The sequence below is a fragment of the Camelus dromedarius genome, chromosome 2 (genome assembly GCF_036321535.1).
Source record: "Camelus dromedarius isolate mCamDro1 chromosome 2, mCamDro1.pat, whole genome shotgun sequence".
Classification (NCBI taxonomy): Eukaryota; Metazoa; Chordata; class Mammalia; order Artiodactyla; family Camelidae; genus Camelus; species Camelus dromedarius.
In genome coordinates, this window is record NC_087437.1 from 75,427,198 (window position 1) to 75,441,686 (window position 14,489).

The following is a 14,489-nucleotide window of genomic DNA, read 5'->3' on the forward strand; positions in this document are numbered from 1 at the left end:
CTAGGGCTTCCAGTACTGTGTTAAATAAAAGTAGCAAGAATGGACATCCTTGCCTTGTTCCTGATCTTAAAGGATTTTCACCATTGAGTATGTTGGCTGTGGTTTTGTCATATATGGTGTTTATTATGTTCAGGTATGTTCCTTCTCTATTTTCTCTCCCTCTCCCTCTCCCTCCCTCCCTCTCTCTCTCTTTCTCTGTCTGTCTCTGTCTGTCTCTGTCTCTTCTCCTTCTAGAGCCCTATAATGCAAATGTTAGTGTGCTTGATGTTGTCCCAGAAGTCTATTAAACTAATCTTATTATTATTTTTTTAATTCTGGTTTCTTTTTGCTGTTCTGATTGGGTGATTTTTAATACTTCATCTTCCAGATTGCAGATCTGTTCTTCCATATCCTTTAATCTGCTGTTGATTCCCTTAGTGTGTTTTCATTTCACTTATTGTATTCTTCCATTCTAACTGATTCTTTTTAAAATTTTCTATCTTTTTGTTGAAGTTCTCACTGAGTTCATCCATTCTTATCCTGAGTTTGGTAAGCATCTTTATGAGTATAACTTTGAACTCCTTTCTGGTAAATTACTTATCTCCATTTCATTTAGTTCTTTTTCTGGAGTTTTGTCTTGTTCTTTTATTTGGAAAGTATTCCTTTGCCTCCTCATTTTACCTCTTTGCTTCTATGTATTAGGTATATTAGCTATGCCTCCCAGCTATATGAAAGACATCCTAAGGGGCTCAGTGGCACAATCCCCCGTGGTCACTAGAGCTAGGTTCTCCAGGGGTTTCCCCTGTTTGAGCTGCTTGCACCTTCCTATTGTGGTTGGGCCACAATTGCTATGTGCATACTGGTGGCCCCAGGCCCAGCTGGCTGCACAGCTTGGTTGTGACTGCTGTGGGTGTGCTGTGGGTGGGGCTGACCCCCAGAGTGGGCACGTCTTTGGGGTAAGGGGCACTGGCTGAGGTGGCCCACCAGGTAGGATGGAGTGAGAGCCACTTTGGAGGGGCACTGGGGCCACTTGCCTGGTGGAGTGGGCATGGAATGACTTTTGAGGGGCCTGCTGAGGTGGGTCCTCAGGGGAATGTTGGGGTGAAGTACACTGTTTGCTAGGTTGATTGAAAGTAACAGAAGTAGTGCCCAACAGCCTTAGACTAGTTATGTGGCAGAAGAGTTAAAAATAAAAATATAGAATTGCCAGCAGGTGCTTCTGCCCCTGGAGAAAGTTTCCACCAGATTCCTGCCCCTCCAGCATATGTCCTAATATTAGGCAAAAAATCTCTTTGGATGACCCAGGTGCTTTTAAAGCTGTTGCCTCTGCTCTGGGACTTGGAGCAAGTGAGTTGGTGGACATGTCCTTCAAATGCAGTGTCTCAGCTCTCCACAGGACACTGGCTCTCCTGACCCTAAGCTCCACTGACTTTCAAAGCCAGGCATTATGGAGGCTTATCTTCCCAGTGCAAGTACCCTGGTATGGGGAGCCTGATGTGGGGCTTGGACCCCTCACTCCCTGGTGGGTGCCTCCGTGGTTGTGATATTCCTCCTACTTACAAGTCACTGCACGGGAGATGTGGGTTCTGACTAGACCACATCCCTACCCCTCTTACCCATCCTCATATGGCCTTTTCTTTGTAGCCTTAGTTGTAGAAAATCTGTTCTGCTAGTCTTCAGGTCATACTCGGGGATCGTTGTTCTTTATGTAGTTGTAGTTTTGGTATGTCTGTGGGAGGAGGTGAGCTCAGGGTCTTCCTCCTCCATCTTGATCTGAACCTTAAAGACTTTTCTTATGAGATAAGTGGTGATGTTAACAAATATGATTTTTTTTATATTGTGTGATGAAATATGTTAACATTTGCAAATTATACATAATTGAGTAAATGCGTATTTTTCAAATCACGACTATGTGATGTTACAAAATCATATGTGGATAAAAGATCCATTCAAAGTTTAAGATAGATCCATGAATTTTAATGTAACAGAATAAAAATTTTCATTTATATGGTTTATATCATTAACCCTTACAAAGCTTCCATTTGTTGAGTTTTGATGTAGTATCAAATAATAGTCACAATTATCCAAAAAGACTATGAAAATACATCTCCCTTTTTTCTACTACATATCTATGAGAGGCTGGATTTTCTTCATATACTTCAACCAGAACAGTTGAATTCTTCAACCAAAAGAATTCAGATGACTTTTATTAAGCCAGAGATTTTTTAAAATGTAAAATAAGGTCATTTTTCTCATGAATATTTTGTTACTTTAGAAATAGTTCTTCCCCCTAAAATTTTTTATTTATGTTAACATATCATTAAGGTTTTTATTATTATTTTAAAATGAATAAATACATATATTAAATTTCTCTTTTAATTTCTATTATACTATGTATTAATATAAAACTTACATAAACAAAATCTCTGTGGGGTCCCCAATAATTTTTAAGCATATAAAGAGTTTCTGAGACCAAAAAGTTTTGAGAATTCCTGTTTTAGTCCAAACAAATGCTTTCTTTTAATTTTGAGAGTTTTAGAACTTGTTTGTAGCAAGAGGGATAGGAGTCAGAAATATTTGGGACTTTACTTTTGCACTAATAATAACTTTAATTTTGCACTAATAAAGGTAACTGCCTTTGCTCAGGATGGGCTCTGCTTTAGAGCTACTTCTAACAACCAGCATGTTTCTGATCTATCATTAATGAAATAAGCTAAGCAGGGAGAGTAGACTACAGTGAAATAAAATGTACCCCTTTCTTGGTCACATTATCTACCACTTAATGACAATTTCTAATATTTATTTAGCAATTCAGTCTACAGAATATATTCACCCTCATTTAATTTTCATTAACAATCTTTTATTGTTATCCATATTTTACAAATGAGGCAAAGAAACTGTAATTATCTAAAAATTATATGGCCAGAAATTGGTAAAGCCACACACACTAAACAAGGGGGCATGGCAATGAGGAACACATTCTTTAGAATTAAGAGTTTAATTTGAATCTATATTCATCAGTTACCAGCACTGCAGGTTTGTGTCTCAATCACATTTAAGTAAGTTGCTGTGTTTTCCCTTCTGAAAAATGGGTAATATAATGTCTACATTATCAAGGAGTTATGAGAATTAAATTAGATAATATACATAAAGTACTTACCCCATGGAAGATTCTCCATAAATGGTAGCTAATATTATCTGTTTTTTATCTATTCATATTTACTACTACAAATCAGTTTTTTTAGGGTTCTGTGAGTTCTGAAAAGGATCGTTGCCATGATTTTGCTGATTACTGGACTCAGACTCTTTATAAATACCAAAAATATGTGAATCATTTTAGCTGCTCTTAAACTCAACAGGTTAAGTGGGGGAGGCAGTAGTTGAGGAAAAGGACCATAATTAACTTATTTTATGAAATCTTTCTGTAGGTGAGTTCCTGAAAAGGCTGGAAGAAAAGGAGGCTCTGATAAACCAACTTTCCAGGGAAAAGAGCACCTTCACACTGCAGATTCAGGACCTGAAAGGGCAGTTGGCAGAACAGACCAAAGTAATGCATCTATTATTTCTCACCAGGAGCTTGACTGTATGTTTGAAAAAAAAAGTAGAGCTTGTTAAGTCAGCCCGAATATCTTCTCATATAAAAGAAAAGGGGAAAGTGCCCTAGAAGTTATGGGAAGAAAGATGTGTTGGATCTTGTATGTGCCGGGAAGGACTCTGATCACTGAAGGATCATCCTCAGTAATTCCAATTGCTTCCCTAGTTTGTCTAGATTTTAGCACAAGCAAAGCATGTGTTTCCATCTTGCATTATTACTTGAACAGACAGTTGGCAAAGTTCTTTATAGATCTTTGATTCTGAATTGCATAAAGAAGTGAAATTAAATAGAAGGCCAGGACAAAACAAATGGGGATAGATTAGCTCAATATTACTTTTAAATTGTCAATAAATTATAGATATTAGTCATTATTAGTCACTACTTCCCAAGAGATATATAATGTAGCTAATAAGTGACCACAATGAAAGAGGTTCTTTAAGGTTGAAGGATAGTGACTAAAATGGGAGAGGGGAGGTCATTGAGTCTTCAGACTCCTGATTTTAAACATTTTATTTTATTTCCTCCACTCTTCTTATTTTGTATATACATTTTTTGGTTGTTGGTTTGTTTTGGGGGGTTTTTTTTGAGGGGGCAGTAATTAGGTTTGTTTATTTATTTATTAATAGAGGTGCTGGGGATTGAATGCAGGATCTCAAGCATGCTAAGCATGCACTCTACCACTGAGCTATACCCTCCCCTACCTGTATATACATTTAAAAATTACTACCATGATTTGTGCATCAGACATTGATGAAACAGGTAGAATGATACCTTTTTACGTGAAGAAACCGAGGTTCTGAGAAGACAAATAACTCATCCAAGGTCATACAGCTAATCACGGACTGCTAAGGAATTGTAGCAGGTAGCGAAATGACTTGATTTGTGTTTGAGAAGCTCTCTCTGGCTGACTTCCCAGTGGCTTCCAACTGGGGTACAAGGCCCCCTTGCTCTGGCTCCAGCCTGCTTCTGTGACCCGACCTCATACATCTGCTTCCCTCATTTACTCCCCTCTGGTCACCATGGCCTCCTCGCTGCCTCTTAAACAAGCTGCCATCATTTTTGTAGCTGCTATTCCCACTGTCTGAAAGCCCTTCCCTAAGAAAGGCCTTTGGGGGATGATGAGAAAAGAGCAAACATTCCTCATCGAGTCCATCTGTTTATTTTCTCACTGCTGTCAGCCATTTTATTCATTACTTTGTGTACATGTTTGTTTTGTGTGTCCTCTCACAATTTTGGGCTCCTTTGGACAAAGGCTTGTCTCCATCTTATTTACTTCTTTTTATTTTTAAATGTCGGGGACAGGGGAAGGTAATTAGGTTTATTTATTTTTATTTATTTTTTAATGGAGGTACTGGGGATTGAACCCAGGATCTTGTGCATGCTAAGCACACACTCCACCACTGAGCTATAACCTCCCTCTCGTCTCATTTACTTCTATAAACACTAATGCCTAGAACAGGTGCTCAATACATATATATTAAATAAGAGGAAGGGCCAAAATTTGAAGCCAAGTTTGCCAGATTCTAAAGCCCCTGTCCTCCTCAGAGTCACTGTGTATTATTGATCCTCGTTCACTGCCCAGTGGCACCTGCCTGAGTCTGCCATTAACCAAGCCTTGTGCTTTAGGGCTGCATCTACCTGAGAAGATGCTCTTTTTAAAATTTGCATTAAAGACCCATGAGGACTGGCAGAAGCCACTAGACTAGGTTGTCTCTTGGGAACGATGCTGCTAGGTTAACCAGTCCATCAGTCACATGACAGAAACAGTCCTTTAACTGAGCTCTCCCATCCAATAAATACAGTAACCACTGCTGTACTACAGCTGAATATCTAAATTTAAATTGACATTAATTAAAATTAAGTAAAATTGAAGTTCAGTTTTGACCACACCTGGTTTGGGGCACATTTTGAATGTTCAGTAGCCACATGGCTTGTGGCTACCCTATTGGAGAGCATATGTATAGAATATTTTTATCACCAAGGAGAGTTTCATGTAGTAGTGCTGTTTGAAAGTGATAAGAGATAAAGCTTTTAGAGATTTACATGTGAAATAAAAGATTTTGTTTTCCTCATCAATTGAATGAGAAAGGTGGACTAAATCTCAGTGATCCTTTCTAGTCCAAACGAGATATGACTCCTACCTACTGCTAAATTTAAATCTATTGCCTAAATGATAGTTAGTATTCTCCTTGCTACCTGCATCCTGCACTATTTCTAGAACTCCAGGCCTGTCTATTGTCAAAGCCCACATAGTCAAGCTGGCATTTCCCTAAATAGAACCTTCTTCCCTGTTTTAATGGCAGCAATTAGATACCCTCTCCTTTCTCTTCTTGTCCCCAGCGCTCTCTCTGGTATTATCTTACTAGGTTCAGGTTCAGGCTGAATTTGTGGCAGGTGGTTATTAACCTTATCTAAGAAAGATGACGTCACCTCCAAGCCATTCGTTGCTCGTGGTGGTCGTGCCTTTTTGTCACGTGCGTTGTGTCCCCTACAGTCACAGAGTGCCCTGGCCCAGGCTGTGAGGTCAGCCAAGCATGACTGTGACCTCCTTCGAGAGCAGTGTGAAGAAGAGCAAGAGGCCAAGGCTGAGCTGCTCCGGGCGCTCTTCAAAGGCAGCGCTGAAACGGTGAAGTGGAGGATGAAGTACGAGGACGACAGCATCCGGAGAACTGAGGACTTGGAGGATGCCAAGTGAGTGGGGCACGGCGACCCTAACCTGGGGTCAGTTACACAGAGGACCGCGAGGATGGCGGCTTTCTCTTCAAGGTCGCGTGTGTGCACTTAGCAAATCCTCACCCAGCATGTGACCAAGCCCAAGACCAAAGCTGAAACAGCCACCACTGGCAGGAAGCACATGCTCCAGAGGGGTTCAAAAATAAAAATGATAATGCAGAGTGGTAAAGACTAGAGAGAGGTCCTGGGGGGAAAAGGAGGCTCTTTCTAGGGGAACCAAGGAAGTCTTCATAGAAGACTTTGAGCTATGGTTTGAAAGTGGACTAGCATTTAAAATCCTGTGTGATATTTGCAACACCAAAATAATGGAGTCCTTATGTATATGTGTCTCTACACATTAAAGTCACTGTGTTTCTGGTCTGCAACTTGTAGACTACAAAGAGGTCTGTGAAGATGGACAGGGAGAGCTGGAAACGTGTTGAGATCTGTCATCCTGCCTATGGGACAAAAGTTTCTTTGAAAAGAAATCACCTTTGGGCCACCTCTAAGGTTATGATATCCGTTTTATAGCCAACACTCCATAAAGGCTTTAGAAGTTCTCAGGAACTACAGAAGTTTGGGGCCCACATGAATCAAGACTCAGTACCAGGGTGCAGTTCTGAAACATTTTTCTCCAAGGTTGAAGGACTGTGTGTCTTTGAGAGAAAGTGTCACACCAACCCCAGCTTATAATCATTAAAAGTTGACACAAAAGAATGTGTCCCTGGCTTGGTGGCTTGGCAAAAGTCCAGGGCAGATCGATACATTTCTCTTTAGCTTCACCCCAAAATATTATTTTTCAGTTCTTTGCCTAAATCTTTGAAAGACATTGCTGTGCACGTGCTGAACAGCCACTGTGTTCTGCCCCTAAAGGGGTACCAAGTGATTGTCTCTCTAGTCACAGGAACTTAAAAAGGACTTACGGATGACAGACACTAAAAATACCTGCAGTAAATGTGTTAAAACTCTGAATCACAGAAAAGTGGGGCTCTGAACTGAAATGGCTCCTCATATCCAAAATAGGGCATTTGCTTCTAAAGTAAGATTTTTTTTCTAATAATTGAAGAATTCAAGTGAAAGTATCTACCAGTAATTCTGTTGAAAGTTTCTTTGGAAGGGATAGAAAAGAAGGGAAAGTATGTAGGCTACATATGACCACATGGATTTGTTAGTTCTACCAAATTATGGTCCTGTGTTACACGACAACTAAAGAAAAATCATGGGTAAACGTGGTCATATCTGAAGGCTTTTTTTTTTCTTTTTTGGCTTTAAACTTAGTTGAACATCAAGTAAATGAAGCATATTGTCTGTATTATACTTTTCCCCAAATCACCCAGGGAGGTAGAACTGCAAAACAATCTAGGATTCTTTTTTTTCAATTGCAAAGCTGCTGAAGATTTGCCTGCTCAGATTTCCAGGCTTGTGTTCACATGATGAATTAGTTTAGTGGAATCAAGCTCACCTGAGACCCAGTTTACTGCTTCTGTGGTCCCCAAGGATAGAGATCTGCTTTCTTAACCTCCACGTCTTCTTGCATCTTTTAGGCAACTACGTAGGTGCTATGGTTGGCAAGTTGAGAAGCAAAATGGTAGCTGGTATTAGGTGTAGAACAACATTATTAGTTAAACAAAGGTGATCAATTGTCCAGTTTGCCCTTGACTTGCTGGATTTGAGCACTGTTGGCCCCAAGTCCTGGTAAAAACCCCTCAGTTCCCTCAAAACAGTTGGTCACCCAGAGTAAAATTACTATTTTCTTGTTCTAATTGAGCATTTCTAAAGTAGTTAAAATATGTGTACTTGTTTTATAAGACTATTATTTTAGGTGAGGTAAAGCATAAGAATTTCTTTTTTTCTCCAGCTTTATTGAGATATAATTGATACCATTGTGTGAATTTGTGTACAATATGGTAATTTGATACATGCACATACTGTGAAGTCCTTACCACAATGGTTACTTAATATAACCTTTGCCCCACATAATTCCCATTTTGTGGTTGTTGTTGTTGTTACAGTGAAAATATTAAAGCTCTACTCTCATAGCAACCTTCAAATCTACAATACAGTATTATTAATGATAGTCATCACGTGGTACATCAGAATCTCCTTTGAACAGTTAAGAAAGATGAAGCAAAGATGTGAAGTGTCCATGGTTAGAAAGCCAGTGAGGGAGAAGTACTTGTTAGATCCCAGGTCCTTCCTGGATGCTGAGCACAGATTGATTTTCACTGGATTCCACCAAAAAGGGGCCTTATGACCACATTGCTCTGTTGAGCTAGTTGTGTGGCACATGTTAATTCCTGAGGATCTTTTTCCGTTTAGTGGCAATAGATCAGAATAAGTTTTGGTACATACCATACTTTCATCTAAGAGATGTGATGAATGAGTGAGAATGGGACTGCCAGTGTCCCTGGAGATGTGAGCACTGCATTGTTGGGGGCGGTGGAGGGAGCCCTTTAACAAGCCGCTCCATCTCAGAGGATGAGGGAGGGACACTCGACAGGGGCTGCAGTGCCCCTGGGGGCAGTGGGACTTGTTAAGTGGGAGCATAATGCTGGGATGGGTTGGCTATATCAATTTGGGAAGAGGAGCTGAGGTAGAGAAGAAACAGAGGAAAGAGAATCTGGGCATGTTTAGGAGCCACATGATGAGAGGAGGAGAGAGTGAGCAGGAGACAGTCAAAGAATGCTCCTTGGAAGCAACTTCAGAGACTAGATGTGTCTACAGACTTCTTAACAGTTGCTTACTGTTGGGTGTTCGGTACCCACTTCCTCCCATTTCTTATGAAATCATCAATAAAGCCTGTATTGCTTGTGCAAGGTTTGAGGAAGCAGAAACTCACAGGGATTCAGAAATCCTGAGTTCCAAGTCCAGGCTGGCAAAGGATAGGGGTAGATAAAGGACATGTGGACACAGGAGCCGGAGGGTGGTGGTCAGCAGACATCTGGGTTCTGCAGGCACAAGGAGGTCATTTTCAGACACAAGCTGTTTCCACTTCATACTATTAAGCTCCCCTCAGCCTCTCACCCCCACCCCTATTTTGCTCCAGATCGCTGTCTTTCAGGATACACCGGTTGAGCTCTCTGAGGATTGTGGCTTCACTCACCTTTTGGGTCTCCTCTTCTCAGGAAGAAGCTGGCAATTCAGTTGCAGGAAGCTGCGGAAGCCATGGGGGTGGCCAATGCCAGAAATGCCTCCCTGGAGAGGGCTAGGCTCCAACTGCAGCTTGAGCTCGGGGACACCCTCTCGGACCTCGGGAAGGCACGCTCCACCGCCGCTGTGCTGGACCAGAAGCAGCAGCACTTTGACAAGTGCCTGGAGGACTGGAGGCGGCAGCAGGAGGAGTCCCAGGCGATGCTGGACGCCTCTCAGAAGGAGGCCCGGGCCCTCAGCTCCCAGCTCCTGGAGCTCAGGCACGCCTGCGAGGAGGGCGCCCTGAGCCAGGAGACCCTCCGGAGGGAGAACAAGAATCTGCAAGGTATGCTGGATGCGTGGCCCTGGGAACTGGGGTACCCAGAAGACCCTGCACCCAGGGCAAGGCTGCCTTCCATGCGCAGATGCCGCAGCATCCTCGTGGGCCACTCAGGTTTTAACTTTTCCATTTTTAATACCTCCTTTTGAATTCTTTTTTTACTATGGAGATTATTTTAATTAAATGAATTCTAAAAATAAGACAACTTTTCTACCTTTAGTCCCATTTCCACTCTGTAAAGAAAGCCTATTAAGAATTCCTTTATACCCATAACCTTACCAAGATTTTCCATGCATATATGCATGCATGTATTTTCCCTTAAATTACACAGTATTCTACACCTTTTATTTTTTTCACCTGGTAATGTATTTTCTAATTTAATATTTCTACAGCCCATACTACGTGCCAGGCACTGCTTTATATGTAACTATTCATTAAGTCTCAGAATGTGTTAATTTCTTTATCTGTAAAATGCAGATTGTATTGAGTCACTTAAGTTTAAGAACTTGTCCAAATTCACATTTAATAAGTAGTAGATTTGAGATTTGAGCCCAAGCATCTTGATTCTGACATACACACACCCAGTCCCTGGGCTCTGCCACCTCCCCATATGCCTTGTGATTCTTTGCACGCCTCTACCTAGAGACCTACCACGTATTGTTAATAGCAACATGGGGTTTTATAATAAGGACAACTCACGCATTCAACTAGACCTTTTTCATTTTAGATGTGATTTTTCACAATTATACATAATCCTACATTGTCCATCCCTGTACCTATATTTGTGGACATGTACAAATACCTCAGTAGGGTAAATTCCTAGAAATGAAATTGCTGGGTTAAAAGAATGAATTTTTAAATTTTGAGATACTGCCCAGCAGCCCTTCAAAGAGGCTGCCAACGCATACCAGCACCACCAGTGACATGCATTACAAGCCAGAGATGCCCTGGGAGATCTTGTGTTATTATCAGAGGCGTAAATGAAACTGGCTTTCTCTGCTGACCTGCATCATCCGTGATCAGGTCACTGACTGGGTCTGTGAGAGGTGCTGGAACAGTCAGAAAACTTTAGTGGCATCTGAAACACCTGGGGGACTTGTTAAAACATGGTTGGCTGGGCCCCATCCTCAGAGTTCCTGATCCAGTAAGTCTAGGAGGGGGTCTGAGAAATTTGCATTTCTAACAAGTCCTCCAGCAAGACCGGTGCTGCTGCTCTGGGGCCCACACTTGGTCCGGGGCAGAGCTTGGGCAGAAGTCTTTCTCAAAAGCTTTCCAAGTGATTCCAAGGTATGTTAGAGTAGAGAACCATTGCTTCAAGTTTTCTCTCAGGAGCACCTCTTCTGGAGAGGCTTTCTCAGAGGATTTATTATTCACATGAGAATTACCATCAAATGGGTTTGTTTTTGTAACTTTAAAAAATTCCTGTCACATCCTCTCCCAGCTCAGGATCTCAGAACCAGAGGAGCAGCCACACTCTGGAACTCCTTCCACCACCTCTAGACTGTGGGTAATTCCCAGAGCACTTGGCCCCACTCCACACCTCTCAGGTTCTGGAGGCTTCTTTCATGAACAGAACTGACAGTAACAGTGTCAGATGGTGGAAGTTTTGTCACTGCTGGATGCCTAGCTCTGTCAAAGGCTTGTGCTCATGAGTGGCTCGGCAGAAACCCTCAAGTGCTTGAGCTCCTTCAGATTCCTAGGTCTGTCCGGGCTCATGCGTTGGCTTCTGGTAGACAGTGACCCAGCTTATGCTGTAAGTTCCCATCCTGGTGTTTAGCAGCAGCTGACACAACAGAAGACACTAGTATTGCTAGCTAAGCACTTCTACTGAAAGTGTAGGGATTCCAGGTCTGTGTCCTAGAACTCCACCAGGCAACATCTGACAAGCAGGACTGCCGTGTACAGTTGCATAGGTTGTTCAATGCACAATACTCTAAGAAACACCATCTTCACCACTTGTTGTAAGCAACTTTCTGGCAGATGCCAAAAGAATATATTGAAGGGGAGGATTCCTTTTTTTAGTTCAAAGGTCCCATATGTGCCAGAGGTGGCCTTGCCATCGAGTTACCAAGGAGAACAGTCTATTGGGCCTGATATCATGGGTCTGAGACTGGTTCCTTTCACTAACTTTGTCTCTCTTCCCTCTCCAGAAGAAATTTCTAATCTGACAAATCAGGTGAGAGAAGGAAAGAAGAACTTAAGTGAAATGGAAAAGGTGAAGAAACAGATTGAACAAGAAAAGACTGAAGTCCAGATGGCACTGGAAGAGGCCAAGGTATTACCTCCAGGAAGCAGAGAAAGCTTTTATCATTGTGACAGTGCAGATGATCTGCATTCTAGTTATAACAACAACACAATGCCATTAACACTTATTCAGGTTTTAACTACGTGCCTGGCACTATGCTGAGTGCTTTATATGCATTATTTTATGTAATCACCCTAGCAAACTATTGTCCTCATTTTACAAATGAGGAAATTGAGGCTCAGAGAACAGGATAAGCAAGAGTGGATGCAAATCTCTTGATTGTAATGAAAACAGGAATTGGATCTATCTTGTTCCCCAATTTATCTCCAGTGCCTAGACCCTCACTACTATAAATGTGGCCCATGGACAGTTTCCTGGACATCACTTAGGAGCTTGTTAGAAATTCAGACTCTCAGCCCTCTTCGCGGTTCTGCTGAATCAGAATCTGCATTTTAACAAGATCCCTTAGTGGTTCATATTCACATGAACATTTGAGAAGCACTGGACTAGAACATTGCCTGGTGTCCAGAAGAGGTTCAGTAAATACTTGTTGAATGTTGAATGAATAAATATCTTAATACCTGCCCCTCTTCTTCAAATAGAATCAGTCAAAACACTCCCCCCCCCCAAAAAAAAACTTTAGGTAGTTTTAAAAATGAGTTCAAAGTGATGCTCTCAAACATTTGTTTCTGAAAGCTCATCTTTGTGGGGGTTGTTTGACAGGAAAGTTTTCAGTGTTAGGGCTTAAAAGTTCAGGAACAACCTCTGATTTTATCCCTAGGTGTGTGCTAGTGATTGAAAGGGCCCCTGAGAAAACCTTTGCCAAAGAGGGTGAATGCAGAAGGAAGTTATCCTGTCATGATCATTACATAGTTAACAAGCCATGCAGAGCCTCTTTTCTCACAGCCAAATTTCATTTTCTTGACCCACCCTTTGTCCTTTTTTTTTTTTTTCTTTTGGTGAAAGGAGGTAATTAGGTTCATTTATTTATTTATTCTTAGAGGAGGTACTGGGGATTGAACCCAAAACCTCATGCATGCTAAGCATGCCCTCTACCACTTGAGCTATACCCTCCCCCCTCTTGACCCACCTTTAGAATAAGCAATGACTCATATTAAAAATGCAGCCCCTACCCACTCACCTCCAACAGAGACAATGATTTTTAAAAGGCACAGCAGTCAATTTTAGGCACGGACCTTTTGGAAGGTATGATAAAAAAAAGTTAGACCCTAAAGGACTGCTTTGTGTCAAGCCATGTCCGTTAAATGTATCTCACCACAATTTTAGAAGAAACCTGCCAGACGGAAGATGTATGAAGTGGACGGCTTTTGTCTTTTTATGCAAATTAGTTTCTGAGGTCTTCTACATTTTATATAGAATCCTTTCAGTTGGCAGTGTGGTATCCGCTAGCAAGGCTGGTCCTCATAAAGTAGGTGAACTTTGTTTCATTTACTTGTTCCCTTTGGTTCTCTGGCTACCCCGACCAGGGAATTTCAAAGCCACCGCTTTAGCCAAAGAAGTAACTTTTATGGTAGAAATTCCCAGCAACACAAGAAGCCAATGAGAGCTACGACTGGGCAGGGCAGTCTTAGTCCTGGCTGACGTGTAGACATCCTGGTGGATGAAGCTGAATAGCACTTTGAAAGTGAGACTGAGGCCACCACGCTCCTACCATTTAGTAGCACTAGATGGCGTTAGATTCTGTTCGCATTTTCTCAAGTTTTGTTTTCAGCTGCATCCATAAATACTTCATCAGCTTGGACATGTATTTGTAAAATTGGGTTATTTTCCTGGGTGAGCCTTTATTAGAAACCTTATCATATTATTTTTGAAATCACAAAACTCAAATTATCCTGGGTCACCTTCAAAGATTTACTTTCTCATCCATTCAAGAGGGTTAGAGGTGACAATTTCCCCCTGAAGGAAGGGCACCATTCCCTTGGAGAAAATTGCTACCCAAGCATTTGTTTTTTTATTTCTTTTCTTTTATATTGAAGACAGTGTTGAGATAACAGCAGCAAGGCCTGAAGTCATGTTAAAGTTCCCAGCATCTTTCTTATTTTTATTTTGAAATTGCTACTTAGTTTTACTTTTCATGGTATGTGCTAAGCACTCCTTGGAAGAGGCTATAAAAATTACTTCTACCCTCAGGACTGTCTGCCAGTGGTTAACTGGCCAATGTATTGTTGTGACCCCTTCCTTGCGCCCTTTATAAACATCCTCTTCAGAATCTTTCAAGTATTTTGTTTGTTTCTTCTTCTATATACATTTTATCTTTGGAACATGCTTTAAAGATTTAATCAAACCTACACTTTCAAACTTGAATCACCTTTGTAATGTTCCTGGCAGTAATCGCCTTGCCTATATTTAGATACTCAAAGGGGCAGGAGATCTCCCTGCCTGTCAAAGCAATCTATTTATAGTAAAAGTAGTAATTATGGTGATGATGGCTCACACCAAGCCTTATGTGTCAGGTACATCCTAAGTTC

At 41.4% G+C, this 14,489-nt stretch overlaps 1 protein-coding gene across 1 annotated transcript in view; it reads left to right on the forward strand.

The window, feature by feature from the left end:
* Positions 1–14,489, forward strand: part of MYH15 (myosin heavy chain 15) — a 139,282-nt gene that overhangs the window by 93,058 nt on the left and 31,735 nt on the right. Inside the window, exons 29-32 of the mRNA XM_064495687.1 lie at positions 3,408–3,526; positions 6,069–6,265; positions 9,412–9,761; positions 11,906–12,030. Of these exons, the coding sequence (XP_064351757.1) occupies positions 3,408–3,526; positions 6,069–6,265; positions 9,412–9,761; positions 11,906–12,030 (791 nt within the window). The remainder of the gene's footprint in view (positions 1–3,407; positions 3,527–6,068; positions 6,266–9,411; positions 9,762–11,905; positions 12,031–14,489) is intronic.